Source organism: Nuphar pumila, chromosome 16, assembly GCF_984573655.1.
Source record: "Nuphar pumila chromosome 16, dmNupPumi1.hap1.1, whole genome shotgun sequence".
In the NCBI taxonomy this organism is placed as follows: domain Eukaryota; kingdom Viridiplantae; phylum Streptophyta; class Magnoliopsida; order Nymphaeales; family Nymphaeaceae; genus Nuphar; species Nuphar pumila.
The window spans coordinates 9,276,326-9,299,063 of record NC_143264.1 but is presented as its reverse complement, the minus strand read 5'-3'; the positions used below and the strand labels follow the sequence as shown (position 1 = coordinate 9,299,063).

Genomic DNA, 22,738 nt, shown 5'->3' with positions numbered 1-22,738 from the left:
ATGTAACATGTCGTCATGGTAAGAACTATTGTTTGTTTTATTGCATTTAGGAAAAATATCTTTAAAAAAAAGTGCAATTTGAAATGAAAAAGTTGGAGATTTTGCCAAACCTCTTTCTCAATCCCAATAGATACAAAACACGCACGCACATGTTAGAACATGGCAGACACAATGCACACACACACACACAACACACACACACACACACACACACACACACACACACACAAATACCACTCCATTAAGTGGAGCAACACAAGGTTCACCTATGATCTGAATATCACCAACTTGTACATGATTGAATTAGAATGGCTCTAATGCTATCCCAAAAAAATCAGAAGGAAGAAGGAAAAGAGAAGCAAAAACAGCTCATTGAACCATACAACCTTATTCCCACTTGGGCTGAATGTGGTTTGTATGCCTGAAAGTGTAAGTGAGCACCACACTCCCATTCATTCTTCTCAGTACATATCTCTCTACCAAAACATAGCATCCAAATCTCCTCCATTCCTTCTGTTCACACTTAAACACCCTATCCACCCTCACATCCACAACATCCTTTGCTCCCTTCCCTTGTTCTTCTACCATTTTCTGTGCAATCTCCATACTCAGTCCAACACCAACCAATCCATTCCTCACATTCTTTGCTCTCAATATCATCATCCCATCTTCCACTTTCCATTCATCATCCACTGCTTCTTCTCCACTAATCAATGCCTCTTCCCTCCTCACCACTGTCCCCACTGCCACAGTGGCTGCTTGGTCTTGGCCTATGGCTTCTGAAGTGAAGATCTCCTCCCACTGTTGCTCAAGACTCATTTTATACAGAAAGCTCTCCTCCATCTGCGCCTTTGCATCATCCAACCTACCAAACTCTCTTATGAAAATGAATGGGCAGTACCACTCTCCCGCAACAACTGTTTCTGAACATTTCTGTGATATCTCAAAATTTAACTTGGGCTGCTTTGATCTTAGAGAAGCATTCAGGCCCTTTGCTTCTGTTATCTTTAGACCATGTGGGAGATCAGATTTGTGTTAGGTGTAAGAAGGTAGGGAGAGAAAATTCAAAGAAGAAAATGGGTTGTTTAAAGGAAGTGGTCTTGATGAAGTGGAATAGTCCCATATTGCTTTTGCTTGAGTTTTCTGAGGGCTTTATAAGCAACTAGTGAACTCATACACTTGTTCCTGAGAACAAGGGAGTGGGATGACCACCACATACACGCGCACACCCGCCCGCCGTGTTGTGTTGTGTTGTGCCGAGCCGGGTTCGGGTTTGGGTAATTGGCCCTTTAGGGCCATATCCAATGAAGACAAAGTACCTTTTTACCCAAAGTTTCTTTTGATTTGGATTCTGTCACAGGTTATGGGAAATGATAATGGGTCACGACTCCTCGGAGTCCGTGCCCGTTATGGCTCTTCGGATTCCGTAACGGATCTCAATCTTTCGAAGTCCGTTAACGGGTCACGTCCCCTCGAATTCCTTAACGGGCTCCCGCCACGGGTGGGGTTACAAATATGTTGAGAGACAGACTTTCTGGTTTCTGAAGCTCTGCGTTTTCTCTTTTCCCTGTCTCTCTCTCTCTCTCTTTCCTGAGTTATCCCTAAAGGGGTTGTTCTGCAACTTTAGTTCGAAGAGGCTGTTTTCGAAGGACGATCCGCCGGAGTGCACCGTTCGGTTCGTCGTGGCTATTGTATCCTGGGGAAGGACGCCGGACCCTGTCTTGCACCGTATGTGGAGGCGAATCTTCTCTAAGGGGAGTACTTTCGTACGCCTTAGCCTATTACATAAACTAAACATGTTCCTGTTGTTTTCTTTGTGTTCTTTGCATCTGTTTGCTCTTATGCTGTCGTCTGGATTTTGGTTGTTTGCGGAAACCGACATGCCTGCACCCTGTTATTGTTTCTGTCGTCTGTTTATCATGCTATTTACACTATTATATTTCCTGATTCATATCGTGTTATATATCATGATGACGATTGTGAAACTGTGTGATCCGAAAAATGATCTAACAATTTGTGCATAACCCATCCGCTTCTTCTCAGAAACTGAGGTGGGTATCCATATGGTGCAATTGATTCAATCAGAAAACGACCATAGCGCTTTATGATTTTCATTTTTTGATACATATTGGTAGTGTTCAGATGTTGGGCTTTCACGTCGTTCACACATCTGCATTGGCATGAGCATATATCTTTCTGGCTGGAACAGGTGCATACAAGTCTGCAGTTCCATGCATCTATTAGTCACCAACATGAAAAAAAAATAGACATTAAAGATTACAATCTTTAGTATACTGACCACTTTTTTAATGTTCAAAGTTTCAAAATCTCTTTGTTTTGTTTTTTATCTTATATTTGGAATGAGCTTAGTAAATTATGTTTGTTTATCAAAAATGAGATGCATGCTTGTCATTACTGGTGGCAGGAAAGAACATGTATAAGATATTGAAAGAGATCTTCTCTGGCACCTTTGAGTATGGAAAATTGGGATCAACTTGACAAAACCCATGGAATTGTTACCACCAGATCTTTGGTGATGCTGTTGACCACATACATTCCTATTTTAGACGAGCATGTAGATTTCAATTATTGCCACCACTCCAGCACTTCTATTGTCACAAATTATCTTTCTGTTAATATTGATGCTCAGTTTAATATAGATCCCACAAGTGATTTGAAATTTCATCTAGTTGGAAGATCCAGATTTTTGTTGCCATCTGAACTTTTAGAACAAGATTCCCCAAAAAGTGTCTGTCGATATTGATACGGTTGGCATGTTTGGATACAAAAGAAAATTTGAATCTTCCCTACAACAACAACAACAACTACGCCTTCATCCCAAAACAATTGGGGTCAGCGATATGAACTAAAAAAGAAATTCATTTTGGGTCTTCCACATGAATCCTTTTCCTCCAATCATTTCTATCCAACGCCATGTCCTCGGTGAGGTTCAAAGCATTCATATCCTTTCCTATCATCTCCATCCAAGTCTTCCTAGGCCTACCCCGACCTCTTTTAACTAATATATTTTCCCATTTCTCCAACCTTCTAACTGGAGCATCATTAGGCCTTCGCCGAATATGTCCAAACCACCGTAAACGATTCTCTCGCATCTTATTTTCAATGGGTGAAACACCTACCTTCTTACGTATCTCTTCGTTCCGAATCTTATCTTTTATTGTATTTCCACACATCCATCTAAGCATCCGCATCTCAGCTACACTCATTTTTTGAATATGATGTCTCTTGGCAGCCCAACATTCCGTACCATATAGTAAAGCAGGTCTAATAGTCGGCCTATAAAACTTTCCCTTCAACCGCAATGGCATTCTACGATCGCACAGCACTCCAGTAGCACTTTTCCATTTCATCCACCCAACCTTTATCCTATGATTTACATCTCCATCAATTTCTCCATACTTTTGAATGATGGATCCCAAATATTTGAAATAATCATTCACCGGTATATCTTGCTCACCAAGCTTCACTACACTCCCATCACTACTTCGTTGCTTACTAAACCGACATTCCATATATTCAGTCTTACTCTTACTCAACTTAAAACCTCTAGCTTCCAATGTCTGTCTCCATAATTCTAACTTAGCATTAACCCCAGCTCTAGACTCATCAATCAAAACAATATCATCAGCAAACAACATACACCACGGTACATTTTCTTGAATTGATCTCGTAAGCTCATCCATCACTATCGCAAATAGGAAAGGGCTTAAAGCAGATCCTTGATGTAACCCAACCGTTATCGAAAAATTGGTTGTCACCCCTCCACAAGTGCGGACATTGGTTACTACTCCTTCATACATATCTTTAATTATACTAATGTACTTGAGAGAAACACCTTTCTTCATCATTGTCCACCAGAGAACGTCCCTAGGTACTCTATCGTATGCCTTCTCTAAATCAATAAAAACCATATGCAAATCTTTGTTCCTCTCTCTATATCTTTCAATAAGTTGTCTAAGAAGATGTATAGCTTCCATAGTTGATCTTCCAGGCATAAAACCAAATTGATTCTCCGATATCATGACAACCTTCCTCAACCTAGACTCAATCACCCTCTCCCAAAGTTTCATAGTATGACTCATGAGTTTTATACCACGATAGTTTGTGCAATCTTGTATATCACCCTTATTCTTATATAAAGGCACCAAAGTACTCTTCCTCCACTCATTAGGCATCTTATTTGTTCGTCAAATCAAGTTAAAAAGATTTGTCAACCATTCTAAACCTTTCTCTCCCAAGCATTTCCAAGCCTCGATAGGTATACCATCTGGGCCAACTGCCCTTCTTGATTTCATTTTCTTCAAAGCCTCTGCAATTTCTTTCTTTTGAATCTTGCGCATGAAGTCACGATTTATCTCATGAAAAGGAATGGAGAAGTCTCCAAGATCTTGAGCATGACTATCATTAAATAGCTTATCAAAATAATCTTTCCATCTCTCCTTAATCTCCTTAAATTTGAATCTTCCCTATTTTTTCTAATTTCTTACCTAAAGTTCCAGTAGAAAGACCCCCATATATGAATATATCCCGGTTTTAAAAAATATAAGCAGATATTTATGTGCTGCAGAAAAAAAAAACAAAGTTCTCAACTTTTGATGTTTCCCTAGTGGCAGTAATTTCAAGACACTTTTTTTTAAAGAATTTCAAGAAATTCTCAAAGTTCTAGATTGTTGGCAGCATCAAAGCATTTCATTCCGATCATATTCTACAATACCAAAATAGCAATTAGACCAATATCTACCATATAGAAAAAAAAAACAAACATGAAAGAGAAAATTACCCCATGTTTTCACTATCTGCTCTAATGACATAGTAGAGATTTGAAGACAAAGGCTGTCCAATAACCGGGATGAAGAGTGTCTTATCAGTATGAACCACAATTTCATGCTCTCCTCTGTGTTCATAATACTGTAAGGTAAGCATCCTGTCCTGAGGCAATGGGAGAGACTTGCACCTTGTGTCCCTGCGCAGTCCAAAGCAAGAAAATGCTCCTCTGGCCTCCTGGCCATCCTTGCCTCCTTGGATGAGGAGGTAACCAGAGTGAGGACCCTCTGGAGGTGGCAGACCCAATGCAGTTTTGGATTTCTTGTAGAGAGAAAGAGGTCTTGTCACATACATTCTTGTCCCCCTTCTAATCACCCCTGAAAGAATTTCTCTTTCTTCATATGTGTGTGATATAGAGGATCTGGTTGACACCAGCCTGCTCAAGTGTAGCCTGTTCTTGGTCAAGCATGGGATAATAAGTCTTTAATATCAGAATAGGACCCTTCTATTCTTGGGTTCAACAAGGTCAACCTTGTGTGATTTGGACCCAGGTCCAGATGCAATCTGATTACTAGGTCCGGGTTTAAGTCTTTGTGTATACAATGTCGAGTCTAGTTCTCGGGAAAATCTCAGTGAGGGAAAACCTTGTGTGATACTTTAAACAATCTGGCTTTCTTTCTGGAACAACCTCGAGAAAATATTGGCGTATATAAAGATATAAAACGTATATGAAGTAGATGCGAAAATATGTACAAATATTAAAATATAGAAAATAACGAAAAAATAATTCTATTGCATTAATATTAGGATAAAAATAAGATATTTTTAAGTAACTGAAATTATGTAAATATTGCATCTTTTTAAGTATTAAATTATGATAGATATTTATGACAGGTGCATGTATAACATTTCTTGCACTCAAAAGCTGTCAGGTCATGTATTTACATGTAATACGGCCTACATCTAGAAGATTTCAACTAGGTGCAAATTGGATCTAGTCCTGGATCCAATTTAGAGGATCCAATGTATGTAAAATATGCCAGACCTGAACGGTTGGCAGCCACATCCAATTGGGATCTCGGACCGTGTATACAACATGGTCATCACGTAGTGTAATCGTGATAACCACTTAAGGAGTACTGGAAGGAAAATTTTAATGAGTTATGGAAGGTGACCCAATTAATAAAACTGTGCAACTAATGCTTCATTTTTCTCAGGTTGAAATCTTACTTCAGTGCCTTTGGAATAGGGATAGCAGTGGACCGGGGCGGGGGACAAGCTCTCCACTCCCGCCCCGTTTCAAAATCCAAACCTCCATCTGCGGGGATGGATTCTAACCTCCACCCCCGCCTCCATCCCTGTTTCATGTCCTCCATCCCCTGTTCAAACGGGGACGAGGTGGGGCCCCGTTTCCCCTTAGTTTATAGTCATCCCTTAAAGGATTGGGGACGGGGCGGGGTGGAGCTAGGCGGGGATTGGAACGGGGATGGGGCAGGGCGGGGAAAAGCATAAGTCCATCCCCGCCTCCATCCCCACACGGGGATAGATTTTAACCTTGATCCTCGCCTCCATCTCCGTTTCATAACCTTCATCCCCGATCCAAACGGGGCGAGGCGGGGCGGAGCCCCATTGTCCTCTAGTCCACTTCCATCCCTACTTTGGAATAGGGTTCTCAGGACAATGTTGTCAGTATCGGTGCCTATCGGTCAAGACGTATCGTATCGGCAAAAAATCAATACGAAACTAACCTGAATCGACTATTTTTTAATAAAGGTAAAATAATGCTTACAAATAAAATTTTAATATTATTTTAATGTTTTAAGACATGTCACGTTCTGATTGATACAAAATATTTTTTAATTGTGTTTTAGCCAATTCAGAACAATTCACTTGAGAATCGCTATCGTTTGATTCGTTAGCTAAACGATTCAGGGTCGATACCGATACTGACAACATTGCTCTGGCATGCTCCTCGCAAGGGCTCTGCCCTTTCCTAAGGGAACCATAGTTGACATGAAATGGACATGGTCCCTTGCTGTAAGGTGAAAGTTGGGTACACTTTTTGGTGGGCAAGGGAAACTTCAAGAGGAGTAAAAGAGGAGTTTTTTCCTTGGCCTAACTGAAAAAAGAAAATGGTTCTCCAGCATGTCATGGTTTCTAGTAGGGGTGGCAATCAGGTCGGGTTGGCGGGTCGTGTCAGCGGGTTGGCGGGTCAACATACCTCAACATGAACCCGACATGTTTATTAAACAGGTCGGCTGTGGCAAACACGAACCCGACCCATTTATTAAACGGGTAACCCGACACGACACGGTTAACCCATTTAATAAACGGATCGGGTCGGGTAAACGGGTTGGAGGGTTAGCGGGCGGTTTGGTGGGTTGGGTTTGGGTAAACGGGTTGGCGAGGACGAGGTCGAGGTCGGAGAGTCAGCCGTCGAAGAGGGCGTTCACGGCAAAGGCGGCGGCGGTGATGCTGGCCGCGCTCGAGCCGAGGCCGCTGCTGAGAGGGAGCCCCTTCTCCAGCGAGACCGAGATGTCGAGTCTGCCGACGGACCAGACACCGATGGCCCGGAGGGCTACGATCGCCGTGATCCCCACATAGTTGTGGAGCGGGTCGAGGGTGAGCCTGGAGGCACCGTGGACGACGATGGTCACGACGCAGCCGGGATAGATGGAGGGATCGACAACGACAGTGCTGTGGTCACCGAGCCCAGAGACGGCGCAATCGAGAAAGTCGAAGCCCGGACCGAGGTTAGCGATGGTGGCAGGAGCGAAGGATCGAACGGTGGAGAAGACAGGGGCTGGCTCGGCCTTGAGGGTCTTCGACTCGAGCCGCCGCAACCTGCATAGAACGACAATGGAGGGTCTGCGATGGTTGGGGTTAGGGTTAGGGATGCAACTGGGGAAGGGAAAGGGGGAGAGAAGGCATTTGGCGGAGGTGATCATTCTGTGAGAAAGAGTGAGAGAGAGTCGCAAAAGGGGGGCAGTTAAATGTGCAGGGTTTAGGGTAGGATGACGCTGAGGTGTTTTGTTTGGGTTTTGGATCAATGACATGACCCGCCCGCCTAATCCGTTTATTAAACGGGTTGGCGGGTTGGCATACCCCTAACACGAACCTGACTCGTTTAATAAATGGGTTAAGTGGGTCGACCCGTTTATGACACGAACCCGTTTAAGCCAAACCCAAACCCGCCTAAGAAGCGGGTTGGCGTGTCGTGTCAGAAATTGCCACCCCTAGTTTCTAGCGTGGTTGGACAGAAAAAGAGTCAATATCACTTGGACCACATGCCAATTCAATGGGGGCAAATTGGCCTAATTTGTTTGCCCTCAATAGTTTCCCCACGAGTTTAAGCATTTCTAAATCACTACCGTCTCTGCGAATTATATCATCATTATCATTTTGAACAAATTTTTATCAATTATAATTATTCAAAAATTTTGCATTTAACCTCAAAAATTCATTTTAACATGGATTCATCAAAATACACTTTCAAATTTAATTTGGCTCTTATGATTAAATATTATAAAAATTATTATATGGCCTATCCAAACTAAAACAAAATTTGACTAAATAACTAAACCCATCACAATCATATATCCTTTTTTAGGCATAGATTGAATTAACTTATGCATATCATGATAGAGTTTCAACTGAGATCATATCTCCATCGAAATAATATCATAAACTTTTAGCTTCAATTAGTTTCATAACCAAAACTTAAAGAATCCAAATCTAGGATGTTTATTTTACATATACATTTAAAAAACAAAAAGCAAGATTGCTCATGCCTTGAAAAAATATTATACTTAAATTTGCATTGTCATGAGTCAAAAGAATCAGACCTATTTACAAATAACATTAGATTTGTTGTGTACATACAAATTGATTAACCAGTTAGCAAGTAAATACTAGCCTCCAAATACATAGATTTTTGATAATATAAAACTTTCGCATAAATACTAACAAAAAATGTGATAATTAGTATGTAGGTAGACAAATTCATCTCTATGAGTACATGATGCACAAAATATGAAATACCTTGGAGGTGAAATAAAGTTCAACATTCTCTTTACCGTATAATTTGGCTTCATGATAGTCTCTCATGTAAACTACTTGTCTATCCCACCAGTTTGTATGTTACACACATGCATAAAGATCACAAATTCAAAATTCATGTATCACCCTTTATCAGAATCAATTAATAACATTTAACAAACTTGACATTAGGTATACTTGTCTTGATACCATTCAATCAGAATGGACTCACTCTCATGAAGCGTCTCAGATAACAATAAATTTATTTATTTTTGATAAAAATATTGCTAATTATTGATTATAATTAGATTGGGTTTGAATCTTGGGTTACGATCGATCAAATTTATTTATTTATTTATTCATCATTTTCACACTTGAGTTTCTTTCTTGTTTCCAAAATGCATAAGTACTAATACAATAAAGTATTCAATTTTAATCTCAATTACAATTATTTAGATGGGTCATCAAGATTCATATCCCTACGAAATAGATAATACCATTAAGTTAGAAAACATCATGACTTAGATCAATAAATTTAAAAAATTTAGGCAAAAATCACATTTTTCATTTAGAAAATTATCCTAAGATCTCATTATCATGTAAAGGGTCATTCTAGATCCAATTAATCCAAGGAGAAGTTTTTATCAATGAACACTTCAAAAAATCATTTGGTCATGCATGTTAAAAAGGTGCTAGATATACCAAGTGAAAAACCTTCTCAATTGGTTATGGATCTATTACCCTTACTCGAAGAATGTTAAACTACTTGTTTAATCTAATCATAGATTATTTGTTCATCATGTAAGATATGTAATTATCACATTGAACCAAGTTAAATTGCATATAGCCATAAAAATATGTATATATAACCTGACACAATTTTAAGTTTGAGAATATAATTTGCTATTCCATAAAATTATTGATCTAAATTGGATTTAAAGACAACAATAATGAGTTCTGATCAAAACGGACCACTATATGATTCAATCCACTTTTTAAAAAAGTATACTACACAAACATGACATTTTAAAGACCTCAACCACAAGAAGATTTGATAGATAAATCCAATATATATGGGTGTAGATTTAAAAACAATGTCATAGGTAAAATTCAGTAGCAATCTCAAGTGAATACAACACTTTTCACATGGTTGTTAATAACAAAACAAATAGACTCTAATCTCAAAATGATTGAAAACCCTAGTAAATTTAGATATAGATTTTGGACTTGAGATAAGATCCAAACATCAAAATTCGGATCCATTATAGGTCCAAATTAAAGAACATGCATCTATTAATTTTCTATCTTTAACCTTGAAAACAATTAGAATATTCATATATAAAATTGTAACGCCCTAAAATTTTAGAAAAAAAAAATAAAATTTTTGTAGTTAATCCTTTTTCAAAGTTTAAATGATAGTACAATAAAATGATTTATTGAAAAGATCAAGTTAGCGAACTCTTGATGAATTTCAGACGAAGTATCCAACAAATGGAATGGGTCCTCAAATGTCTCGTTTTGGGGTCCCCATCTCTACAAGTCATTCAAATCCATAACAATTCAAATCAATTTTTTTATTGAAATAGTTTATGCAAAAGTCTATAAACAAAACACAAAAATGTGCCAAGAGCGAACCAGCAAAGAGAGTGGATCTATGACATCATCATGTCATTGCGTCATTGCTAGTAGCAGTTGTCTACTCATCACCTGAATCCCATAAAAAGAGTTAGACTCATGAAAGGTACAACAATGTCATATAATTGTAAAGAACTAATAAAGGTATGGCGAATAGTCATGCATATGTATATAGTCACATCAATAATATCATAATACATGCAACTTGAATGATCTGCAAATTTATATAAATAGATCATCATTTTCATTCCAATTAACAATGTGAATATCAGGACTTTGTTTTGATATTACCCTACATGCAGGTCACAGGATGAATATATAGAGACAATCTGAGACTATTCGAGGGTTTATTATTTCACGTGTATTGATACCCCTGCTGATTAGCTAAATTTGTTCCAAAGGGGACTGCATAATAACCGAGAGCAATTTTTCAAAGGTCACTTGTTTGGATGCATCATAACTTTTGCATAAGTTATGAGATCTACCACCTAAGACAATTATTGGTAGCTTAGGTCTCCTACCTCCCGAAAACTAGAGATCAAGTGAACCATGATTCAACAATACTCTCACTTATAATTATAATAACAGGGTCACACGAAGCTGTATCACCTAGCATCTCTTTAGGTAAGAACAAAGTATGAATGGGTTATTAAGTCTTTTATTATTAAGGTGATTTACATTTTTTGCGCATGCATCATACTGGTAGGCATCATTTACCCATTCTTGATAGGTTCTCAAGTTTGTGTATTAATATAACTCATTCACTATGCTCTGGTCTTTTGAACCGCTCAAACATATTGCCTATAAAGACTATCCCAAATTTTTGCATGTGTTATTCCATAGTATAGTGCATTGTTGCACCCCAAGGTTTGCCATAATAGTGCATTATTGCATTGCGAGTTTTGTCATAAACCATAACTCATTTATCAATGTGCATCTCGTATGTCTACAACAATAAAGGGGTGGATCCATTTTTTAAAAAATGCTACATCTACCTCCATGATTAAGAACGAGTGGTTCACTGGGGGTGCGTGAAGCCATATTGACCAGACGATAAATTGGCTCTTGCTATTTGGATAGGTTAGGCCCCAACATGGGGTTGGTGGGCTTCCCATAGTTTATTTCGTAAAGGGGTGGATCCATTAAACCACAAAATTGTTTTTGACAGGCAAGTTGGGTTTAGGCAGACCCCTACCAGATATCTCTTAAGCCAACCTGGGCCTTCAGCTTGGCTTACCACATGGAAAAAGTCCTTTTTTTAATGGCTCTGACCTTGCGCCAGTAAAAACACACAAGGGAAAACTTTTTACTTAGCAATATAGAAACAAGTTGTGAACAAGTATAACAGTTAGGGATTGAACTTAAGATGAAACAAGTTGATGAGAAGTAGATATTCAAGTAGAATTTAGCAATGTAGAACAAACAAGTATGACAAAATAGAATATCAGAAAGAAAAATATAAAAAACAGAAAATTAAGAGACCTGGACAAAAAAAATAAGAGAGTAACAGAAACGATCAACACAAAGATACATATAAAATTAAGTGCAAGCAGTCACTATGTTAAGAAGCAGAGGACAATGTAGGATAAGATTTGAACAAAAAAAACCCTTAAAAGAATAAAATTGGCAGTTGGCAAGAAAGGAATCACAAAACATTCAGTAATCTGGAAGCTTCAGTACATGGGATGTAACTCATTGCTATCCTAGTGCATGGAAATACCATAAAAAAAATCAAAGGTGGACAAAAAGATGTCAGCCTGAAAAATCTAAACAAAGTCAATCAGTAGATATCTAGGTAATGATATAAAAATTGCACTGTGATAATGCCGCCAAAAAAAATGCTTGGAAACAGATTAGCCAAGGTAGGATTTTACGAGCACAAAATGCTAGTTAGGACTTTGCAATCAGTATCATGAAGCAATTCACAATACCAGGAAAATGTTTGCCTATATCGCCCCACATGTCCTGTAATGAAAGACAATGAAATAATACAGAAGCAAAAAATCACAGATTTCCAAAAAGAAAAATAAGAGGATGATATAAATATATAGAGGTATGTTAAAGCTCCATCATTGCTCGATAGCCAATAACAGTTGAAAGTATAACAACTAAAACAGAAAGATCATAATTATTTCTCTCCGCAAAAGGGGAATAAGACAATGAGGTTAAATATTAAAGGTTATTAACTAGCGTATTTAATTAATCAATTGTGTGTTGGAAATAAATTAAACTTGAACAATGTTTCTAAAATTATTGAGTATGTACAAGAGTCTTCTAGAACTATTGAGTATGTACAAGTTTCTAAGAGTCTTCTAGAGTTATTAAATAAGTACAAGTTTCTAAGAGTCTTTTGGAGTCTCAATACATCTAGAAAGGTCTTACTAGTGCTATAAAAACCTAGTTTAAGACTCATTGTATAAATCCGAAGTGTGAAGAGCCTTTTTGAGTAAAAAATACTAAAAGTCATTCTCCATCATCGTTCTCCACTTTTTCTCTCTATTCTATATTTTATTCTCTTTATTGTGATATGCTCTGAATGTATACCACTTACACCAGCAACCACAAATGACCTGAATTTATGAAACCAAACACAAATGACCTGGCAGTAAGCAATGGTAACATACAGAAGGTATCTACATCAGTCACTCCATCTCTGAACTATGTCAATCTACCCGAAGACATAGTAGAAAGTTGAAGATCCATCTACCTGCATATATGACACGTAGGTCATTTAGCATAAGTACATGGTAACGATTGATATTGTTAGACGACTTCATAAAATAGTTCAATCTTAAGAGTTCTAATAAGCAGGGAAAGATAGTCATTCTGCCAATGGGATGTCTAATTTTAGCGAAGCCAGCTCACTCTTGAAAAGTTCATAGAAAATTAGGGAAACGTTCAAATGAGAAGCTCCATTTCATTGACGATAGGCAATCATTCGGAAACCTAAGACACTAGAATCTGATTTAGGACCAACCATGTTGGATTAACACAAAAAATTTGTGCAGCTCTACAATGAAATATATCAATGAGAATAAATAACCACATTCGATATTTCAAGTAAACTCATAAAATCAAATTATCCAGTTAACAATCCAAAATAGAACAATACACGAATGCAACAACTCTAAAGGCAAAACCAGCACAACATTACATCAAAATGAAAGTTACACGAATACCCACGTTCATTAATTAGGAAAAGAAGAAGAAAGAGCATAGGAAAGGAAAAAGAAAAAGGAAACCTCAGACCTTGATCTTAGCAGCTTTAGCTACAGGACCATCCCTTGCAATTGGCTCCGTAGCGTCTGCTTTATCAATCGTAGGAGCAATCGTGGCAGTCCGTGCATCTATGCCGCACACAGAAGAGGTCGCTGGAGCGGCACCAGAATCCGGTCAACCCCAGCTTCTGGTGGCAGGTAAATGCAATAGGAGAAGGTGAGGACGCTAGCGCCGATTCCCCTGGTAAATGCATAGCAGACTGCGTGAGACAGAGAGAGCTCGAGGGGGAAGTGGGGAGTGGTAGGATGGGAGGAAATGAAGGGGGTTTCCTAAAGAGAGAGAGAGAGAGAGAGAGAGAGAGAGAGAGAGAGAGAGAGATTTGGGTCAGTGGAGGGAAAGGAAAAGAATCCCGCGCGCCGAAAATAAGACTTTCCCTGGCGCAATTCAGTATTGGCCAGGAAGGCTTCGTTTTGGTGTCGCAATCTGGAGCTGCGCCAGCGAAACCGATTTTTTCTAACGCAAATTTGCTGCGCCAGCAAAAACTGGTTTACTGTGGCGCTACCTTTTGGTGCGCCAGGAAAATATGTATTTCCTGTAGTGAGTTGTGATGTGATGAAAGCTTTCAAGAATTTTTTTTGTAAAAGATGGTAAGCAATGTGTGTTTTACTCACATTCCAACAATCCAATCAGACAGGAGAACAAGGGAACCGCACAAGTGGCTAGGTGGGTCAGCTTAATCAAGGCATTCAAGTTGAGGCCAAGAATCGGATACCCAGGGTGCGTGTCCTTTGCGGTAAGGCTAAAGCAATGAACAACTATTCTTCATGGACAAAGGGGGAAGTACGCAGAATTTTACACCGTGGATAGCAACCAGATCCACGGTCAAAGTGACACCTTTAGGCTCGTTGCTGGAAATCCAAACCATAGAGATGGTTTCTCTAAAAAAAAATTCCAATCAAACAGGCCCTAATATTTTACCAAGCGTAGTTTGTATAGCAACCAAAATAAGGTTGCATTTGTAATCTTAACATTTTGTGGTCTCAGTTCTGCACCCAAGATCCAATAGCTAGCCTAGAGGAAGCAAAACCTGGTCTAAAGCCCACACTAACTAGACCAAGATCAGACCCTTTGCAAGCGTCACACACTTGTATTAGACCACTAATGTTAAAACTAGTGAGCCTTTTCCCAGTCAAGCTATCATATTCAACAAGGCAGAAATTTTCAGAAGTAAAACCCAGTGAAATATATTCATTAAACAAATTTTTATGTCAAGACTTTTGATATTATTCACAATGAAATACAATAACATTTACAGCAAACCTCCCATATGCAAAACCGAAATATTGAAATATTCAGCAAATAAATCTTCATAGTAGGCTTTTAACATTATTTAAAATGAAATACAATAATTTTTATTATCCTTTTGGAAGTTTTAAAAGTTCATTCCCACTTGGGTTTGATTTGATTGGTATCCCTAAGTGCATAAGTAAGCACCACACTTCCATCCATCCTCCTGAATACATACCTTTCTTCCAAAACATAGCAGCCAAATTTCATCCACCTATTGTTTTCACACTCAAATACTTTCTCCACACTCACATCCAATTCCTCTTCTTTTCCTATTCCTTGATCATTCCTCATTTTCTCAAGGATCACTAGACTCAATCCCACACCAATCAGCCCTCTCACCTCATTATTCCCTGTCAAAACCAGCATCCCATCCTTCACATTTGATTCTTTAACAATATATTTGCCACCACCCACAAATGCCTCTTCCCTTCTCACACTGGTTTTCACCAATACTGCTGATGCTCCATCGTAGTTCTCAGAATTGAAAATCTCTAACCATTGTTGTTCAAGGCTCACCCTGTAAAACAAACTTTCCTTCACCTGACTCTCCAGGTTCTCCAAATTGCCACTAGTCTCTTTAATGAACATGAAGGGGCAGTACCACTCTCCCACTGTAACAATGCTTGAGCTCTTCTGCCACATTGGAAAATCAAACTCTGGGGATCTCGATCTTAGAAGAACATTGAGACCCTCTGCCTTGGCTAGTTTCATCTTTCCTGGCAAGTCGGAGGTGTGAACTTCCCACCCTTTTCTGCGCAGAAACTCCGGAGGAAAACCATCTGAAGCTGCAGATTCAGCTTTAAAACCTCGGCCGTGACGGTCTATTATCTTCATTTGCTGGTAAATGTTGTTGGGATTGAAAGGCATGGGCTTCACATCTTGTATGCAATTACAGAAGCAACATGCAGTCATGTCTTCTTCTCTTGAGCAAGTATGAACCAACCTGAAATTCTCAAAATGTTCAACATAAGAGCAGCTAAAGACTTTTGATTGTTTAGTGTAGGACCATCTTATATATTTGCAGAGTTTGAGGGTAAGTACAAGAAGCAATTATAGTACAAAACCAAACAGATAAAGGAAGGGGTGGTGCCTTTCTGCTTGGAGGGAGGATCAAGTGCAATGTAAATGCACACTTTGAGCGTGCTGCTGCACCTGATCACCCTCCCTCATTGCTTGGGCCTCACAGCTGACAGGCTGGCAATCAGGTGCAGCAGCACGCTGAAAGAGTGCAATCAGATTGCACCTCTTTTACTTGGATGTCACTCTTGTTTGTTTGCCAGTCATAGGAAACTATGTAGGGTCGGTTGGGGAGGGGAGTGCTGGGGCCTACCTACCTTGATAGGAGCCCGACAAGGAACACAAGTAGATGTTGGAAAGTATCTAGTGGGTCAGACAACTGAGTTTGAACCAGGTATGCTCAGAGGCACACGTGCTATCTTTCAAGCGATAATTGCCCCACTTAGGATCATGTCCTCAGTGCAATGGGTACTCGTTCAACTATGTTTCCAGGATATAACCGAGCTTTCGCCTACTCTCAAAAAATTGATCTACGACCTGCACTGGGTGAGACTGATAACCTCGACACAAACTATTTTGAACAACCTCTTGACTAAGATAGGATGATCTAGGCTAGAAATGAGTATGGATCTTGGGTTCAAACATGAGTATGGATCCAAACTACAAACGGGTATGGATCTGAACTGCAAGAAGGTATGGATTTGAATTGTAACTAGATTTGAATCTTAGCTAAATCTGGATTTAAAAAGGAACTCCGAAATAGGACAGGAGAGATGAGAGCTCGAGAGGGAGAAAGAGATGAGAGGAGAGTGCTGAGGGATGAGAAGAATGAAAAAGAGATAGGGTTTATATAGGCCCCAACTCCCAGGCCACCCATAAAGACTACAAAGAGGCCTTCAATGAGTCCAAACGAGCATGCATAAGTGTCCAAATGGCTAGCTCAAGAAGGGCATCGAAAAAAGACCAAAAGGGAATGAGTAGGTTCTAAAATGACCTTAAAAAGGTCACGTTTGTCCAAGACTAAGTCAAAGGTCAATAGTCAAAGTAAGGGGTGGCTGGTGGACCGTTAAGACCATTAAAGCCCCATGCAAAAATGTTGGGCTTGGTCCAACGGATCCGAATGAAGTCTAAGAAGATCCAAAGAAGATTCAATGCAAAGTCAACGAGAGTTTTAAGGCTTAGTCAAAGATCTAAGATTCAAGATCCAAGGTCCAAAGTCCAAGAATAAATAGATACACAAGCTCAAAATTTAATGTCCTTGAAGGCCTTGCCCTTTAAGGCACCACCCCTCTATATAAGGACAAAAAAAGTTTTTATAACTTTCAATATGATACTAAACTTGTATAAAAGATAAGAAACCCATAAACCTAGCAAAATAAGAAAATCGCATAGAGAACTTAAGACTAGTTTTGAGCCAAATCCAACAATCCCCAAGAAGATAACTCAAGAGGTTGTCCAAGAAGATCCAGTGGATAAATGAAGGTACCTTTTGGGTTTGAACCAACCAAAAGCGCCACAGAGAGTGAGGAAGCGCGTTTCAGAACCGTGAAATGTCGTGGTTTCGAAATGCGCTGGGAAGCATAATTTTTTTTGGAAAGCGCGCTTCCCATTTAAGGGAAGCTCGTTTCTCCCTCGCTTTCTTATTTTTTTTTCTCTTTTTTCGCTTTCCCCTCGCTTTCAAGACGATTTTTGATTCGCTTCTAAGTCATCCCACGCGTCCTGCTTCTTAAAATTTTGAAAGTGCCTCGCTTCCCACTTCTCGTATCGATGTCCGCTCACGCTTCCTCGACTGACAACTCTGGTTTGAACCTCTACATTAGTGTTACTTAGTCTTTGTCAGTCTGGTACCCCAATAGCATTAACCTTGAATTGAAAATTCTAATTGACTTTTTAGACACAATAACACACACTTTTACTTCAGGTGGTCATAGTGTGTCTATCAATATATAGAAGCTGCACATTAAGGGTATTGTGTTGTATCCTAGTGTCATTAGGGTTCTAGGGACCAAGACCAAATCCAAGTCCCATAGAAAGCGACCCCCACCTTCACACTCAAATAGGTAAGCTCATCGAAAGTGTAAACTTGTTTGAAACACCTCAGCCATAAGGCTTATAAATATTATTATTAGTTTAATTTTGAACTCGTACACAAGTTTCGAGCACTTGACTTAAGGAATGGGAAAAAATATTAAGTCCTCAATCCAATCACTCATAGACTTGCTCTTCCCATTGAATTACTAAACATAGTTTGACTCTAATCATATGGTTGGTTTTCATCAACGGTGATTGTTTTTATAGACTTTAACATTATTCTCCTTAATATCTCAAAGACAATATCTCAAGAATATCCTTTTGCCAATGAATCTGCTAAATTTTGACAAGATTTCACATATTCAATTGAGATTACTTCTTGCTTGAGTAAATTATTCACATAATTGTGCTTTAGACTGATATGTCTAATTTTTTCCACCATAAATATTACTTCTCGCTTTGTATATAGTTGTTTGACAATTGCAACACATAGATATCGAGAGTATATGCTTATCTTTTAATGGTATCTCCATCAAAAGATTCTTTAGCCCTCAACTTCCATACTAGCTTATGCTAATGCTATCAACTCTGCTTCTATTTTAGAATGGGTTATCTAAGTTTGCTTCTTAGATCTTCAAGCAATTGCTCTAGATCCAAGGATAAATATCCAACCACTTGTGGGTAATGACTCATTGGAATCAAAATTTCAGCTTGTATCAGTGTACCTTTCAAGTACAATGGGTTCTTTCTTATAGAATATTTCATAATCTAGAATTTCTCTCAAGTACTTCAAGACTTGAGAGATAGCATCCCAATACTCTTGTCTTGGATTACTAGTATATTAGCTCAACTTGCTCATGCTAAAAGCTATGTCTGATCTAGTTTCATTCATAGCATACATGAGGCTGCCAATAATACTTGCATACTCTAATTAAGATATACTTCTTCCAGTTTTAATTGATAGCTTAACACTAGGATCAGAGTAGCAACATACTTATAATCATAATAATTATATTTTCTTAAAGTTTTCTCAATGTAGTGAGATTGAGTTAATACATAATCATTCTCATGTCTAATCAATTTAATACCGAGTATAACATCGACTAAACTCATATCTTTCATGTCAAGCTTAGATGAAAGAAAACTTTTGATATTATTTATGCATTCAAAATAATAGTTATAAAATAATTGTTACTCCTACGAGTTGAAGTATTTTTTAAATCTATTGTCACTATGCATTAAATATAGTAGTTTATAAGTTATTTTAATGCTTGAAAAAAAAATCGCAAATTTTGCTTGAATACAAACATCACATTTGTAACATGCTCAGCTTTGTATTTAGGAATAAGTCTTAAGTTACCCATGCTTCTCAAACACTTATAATTAACATGGTCTAATCTAGCAAGATATAAATCACATGACTGAGACATATAAACAGAGGCATAATCAACTTTATTAATCAAATTAAGCTTAAACAGTTCATTAATGGAGTAGCCTTTATCTGCAAACTTGTGGTTCTTCGATAATATAATATTGCCGAATTCTATTACAATTTTTAAATCATATGTTGTAGGCAGATACAATCTTTCCATGATGAAAGCAATCTATCAATGATTGCAACCACCTGAAATGATTCATTAAGGTTTATACCCTCATACTTGATCTAATTAGCCAAGATGTGCATCTCATGGACTTGAGGTAGTAGTGGCTTATTATTGAAAATTTTGAAATCCATATACTTATTAACTAAAAACTTATGATTTTCTATGTCTTCCATTTTGTGCTTGCTTTAAAGGGCTTTATGCAGCTTCTTTGCCATGTTGACTTTCGAGTAGAGGTCGAATAGAGTGTCTAAGAAGGCATTTAATATATGTTTGCGATACACGAAGTCATCATGTTTTAGAGTTTTCTTTTGACAACACCACCCTGCTTATACTTTCGTCTCTTTCAGTTTATAACAATAGTTTCATCCTCTCGTTCTTCGGGACATGTGAACACGTACACCACAATTGCAATAGTGAGGAAGATAGCACGCATATACACGTGCTATCTTTCAAGTGATAGTTTCCACCCTAGGATCAAGTCCATGGTGCAATGAGTACTCGTGCAACTATGCTCTTAGGATACAACCAAGCTATTGCCTACTCGCAAAAAATCGGTCTACACTGAGTGAGACTGATAATCTCGACACGAACCACCTTGAACAACCGCTTGACTAGGATAGACTGATCCAAGCTAGAAATGGGTATGAATCCTGGGTTCAAACATGGGTATAGATCATGTATACAAGTGGGTATGGATCTGAACTATAAGTGTATGGATCAGAACTACAAGCGGGTATGGATTTGAATAGAAATTAGATATGGATTCGAACTAAAACTGGATGTGGATCTAAGAAGGAACTTTGAAAGAGGAGAAGAGAGTGTTGAGGGATGAGAAGAATGAGAGAGAGTTATATATATAGGCCCCAGCCCCTAGGCCAGTAATAAAGGCCATAAAGAGTTCTTTAATGGGTCCAAACGACCAACCATAATAGGCCTAGGTTGGCCAAACAACTTTTACCTTTTGGGCCTTGCCTTTTGAGGCACCACTCCTCTATATAAGGACATGAAAAGTTTCTACAACTTTAAATATAAGACTAAACTTGTAGGAAAGACAAAAAACCTATAAACTTAGAAAAATAGAAAAATTGCATAAAGAACTTAAGAATAGTTTTGAGCCAAATCCAACAATAGAAAGGCTTCATATTATCAGCAGAAGGACATCAAACCTGTGTTATTGGTATCGGTGCCTATATGCACCGTATAGGCAGAATTTTGATACGCTGCAAGGCCAATTGGTCTAATTTTAATAAATGTAAAAAATACCAAAAAGTATTTTTTATTTTTATTTTTAAAATTATTTTAATGGTTTTAATTTAACATGTGTCACGTAATGATTGACAGCCTAAAAGATAATTATTTTTAATGGTTTTAACTCGTGTCACATAATGGTTTTAAAATTATTTTAACTTTTTATTATTTTTGAGCCAATACCGAATCAGCTGAGTATGGGTGTCGGACGATACAGCTGAATCGGCAGCCCAATGATTCAGGGCCTGGTGTTTGGGTTACTGACGTGATGAACCACATCCAAAGTAGCTGTCCCTTTCTTTTTTATGTTTTTGCCTTCTTCCAAACTCAGATTGACTTTAAAAGGTAGTCATTTTATTCCACTCATTATGTTGCCACCTGTTTGAGAAGGCAAGATATCATAAAGAAGAAAGGGGATTCCGGTGACGTAGATTTTTGGAGAAAAAATGGGTGAGTTTGTGAAAATGGATAGGTTACCCTGCACAAAGTGACACCCAAAATCATGGCGGACACCCCTTTCCCACCAATCTTGTTCCACTCATCTCCTTTGTCATCCTTTATCATGATAACCCTTTGACGATTAATCTAATCTGGCTGTAAAGATGGATTGAACATGGTGCAATAAATATGAAAACGATAAAAAAAGTGATTATCGCTAAAAAATCCTACACATAAGTCGGATTCTAGTGATTCAAATGCATAGCTTCACCAAATGGACAAAGTAAATTGTACATCACATTTATGACACCCAATTTGATCAAAATAACTTGCATCGACGAGATCCCAAGAAGGGGTATGATGATAGGGATGACTTTGGGAATGATTGGAATCCAATTGCTTCATGTCATTTCCTTTGGAACGGGTGGATTTGAGTTCCACAGAAGAGGACAACAAGAAGAAACAAAAAAAATAAAATAAAATTTAAAACTAATGCTAATAGGTAAGATGGTTGTACCCTTTGTGCTTTCCGTCTGCCTTAACAACGTAGTAGAGATTTGAAGATAAGGGCTGCCCCATGACAGGTATGAAGAAAGTCTTATCTGTGGAAGTGCTCCTGTGAGTTGTAGTTGTAGTCCCGGTGAAACTTGTGGTTGTGGATGTGGTTGTGGATGTAGTTGTGTATTGAACCTTGAGTAGCTTGTCCTGAGGGAAGGGCAGTGTCCTACACTTTGTGTCCTTGCACAAACCCCAACAGCAACTACTTGCGTTCTTCTCTTCTTCTTCTTCATCCTGGATGAGAAGATACCCAGAGTGAGGCCCCTCTGGTGGGGGTATACCCAAAGCTGAAGGGTCTTGCTTATAGAGCGAAAAAGGCCTGGTTATATACATCTTCTTCTTCTTCTTCTCAAAAGTGGCCTTGAAAGGAAGCCAATAAAGATAGGAATTTCTGGTACTCAAAGTATTTCCAGAATAGATATATATATATATTGATGAGTTTCCACTAAGCTGTGCGAAAGGGAAAAGATTATATTAAGGATGTTTCCACCAAACTGCAGTGTGCAAGAGAAGATACATTTTGAAAATTTCCAACAAACAGCTGTGTTGAAGAGGATAAATTCTAAAAGTCAACTCTCTTTGGTCAATGAGACATAAGGGTGGACCTCTGGTTGGGAACCGGGATGTAAACGGATTGGATTTGGATCGGATGTAGTCAATACCATATCCGACTAGACTAATGGATCGGATGTTGGCTAAACAAATTCGAAAAGCTCATACCAGATTCGCTTTTTTACCTCAGATTTCTGTCAAAGTCGAATATTTGTAGGATTCGGAAACAAAAAGTCAAAACCACATCGGCATCTGATTATAAT

The 22,738-nt window shown here is 38.4% G+C and overlaps 2 protein-coding genes and 1 pseudogene across 2 annotated transcripts; all 3 read right to left on the bottom strand.

Moving 5' to 3' along the window:
- Positions 1 to 387: 387 nt before the first annotated feature.
- LOC149812879 (uncharacterized) lies at positions 388 to 5,139 on the bottom strand. Its single transcript, XM_089991005.1, has 4 exons — positions 4,815 to 5,139; positions 4,736 to 4,758; positions 2,169 to 2,237; positions 388 to 1,005 (listed from the first exon to the last, which is right to left on the bottom strand). The coding sequence occupies exons 1-4, from the start codon at positions 5,137 to 5,139 to the stop codon at positions 388 to 390; spliced, it is 1,035 nt and encodes a 344-aa protein (XP_089847131.1).
- Positions 5,140 to 7,214: 2,075 nt separating this feature from the next.
- On the bottom strand, positions 7,215 to 7,733 carry LOC149812878 (homoserine kinase pseudogene; annotated as a pseudogene).
- A 7,204-nt stretch (positions 7,734 to 14,937) lies between these two features.
- On the bottom strand, positions 14,938 to 22,361 carry LOC149812877 (uncharacterized). Its single transcript, XM_089991906.1, has 2 exons — positions 21,883 to 22,361; positions 14,938 to 15,970 (listed from the first exon to the last, which is right to left on the bottom strand). Exons 1-2 carry the CDS (start codon positions 22,254 to 22,256, stop codon positions 15,118 to 15,120), a joined length of 1,227 nt encoding a protein of 408 aa, XP_089848032.1. The 5' UTR covers positions 22,257 to 22,361; the 3' UTR covers positions 14,938 to 15,117.
- Positions 22,362 to 22,738: the final 377 nt, after the last annotated feature.

Excerpts from the sequence above, each read along its gene's own strand:
- LOC149812879 (XM_089991005.1), bottom strand. The coding sequence starts at position 5,139 with ATGTATGTGACAAGACCTCTTTCTCTCTACAAGAAATCCAAAACTGCA. Across the intron at positions 4,759-4,814 it reads CTATGTCATTAGAGCAGATA|ATATTGGTCTAATTGCTATT; the intron begins GTGAAAACATGG and ends TCTATATGGTAG. Across the intron at positions 2,238-4,735 it reads TTGGTCTAATTGCTATTTTG|ATGCATGGAACTGCAGACTT; the intron begins GTATTGTAGAAT and ends GGTGACTAATAG.
- LOC149812877 (XM_089991906.1), bottom strand. The coding sequence starts at position 22,256 with ATGTATATAACCAGGCCTTTTTCGCTCTATAAGCAAGACCCTTCAGCT. Across the intron at positions 15,971-21,882 it reads GCAGACGGAAAGCACAAAGG|GTTGGTTCATACTTGCTCAA; the intron begins GTACAACCATCT and ends TGAGAATTTCAG.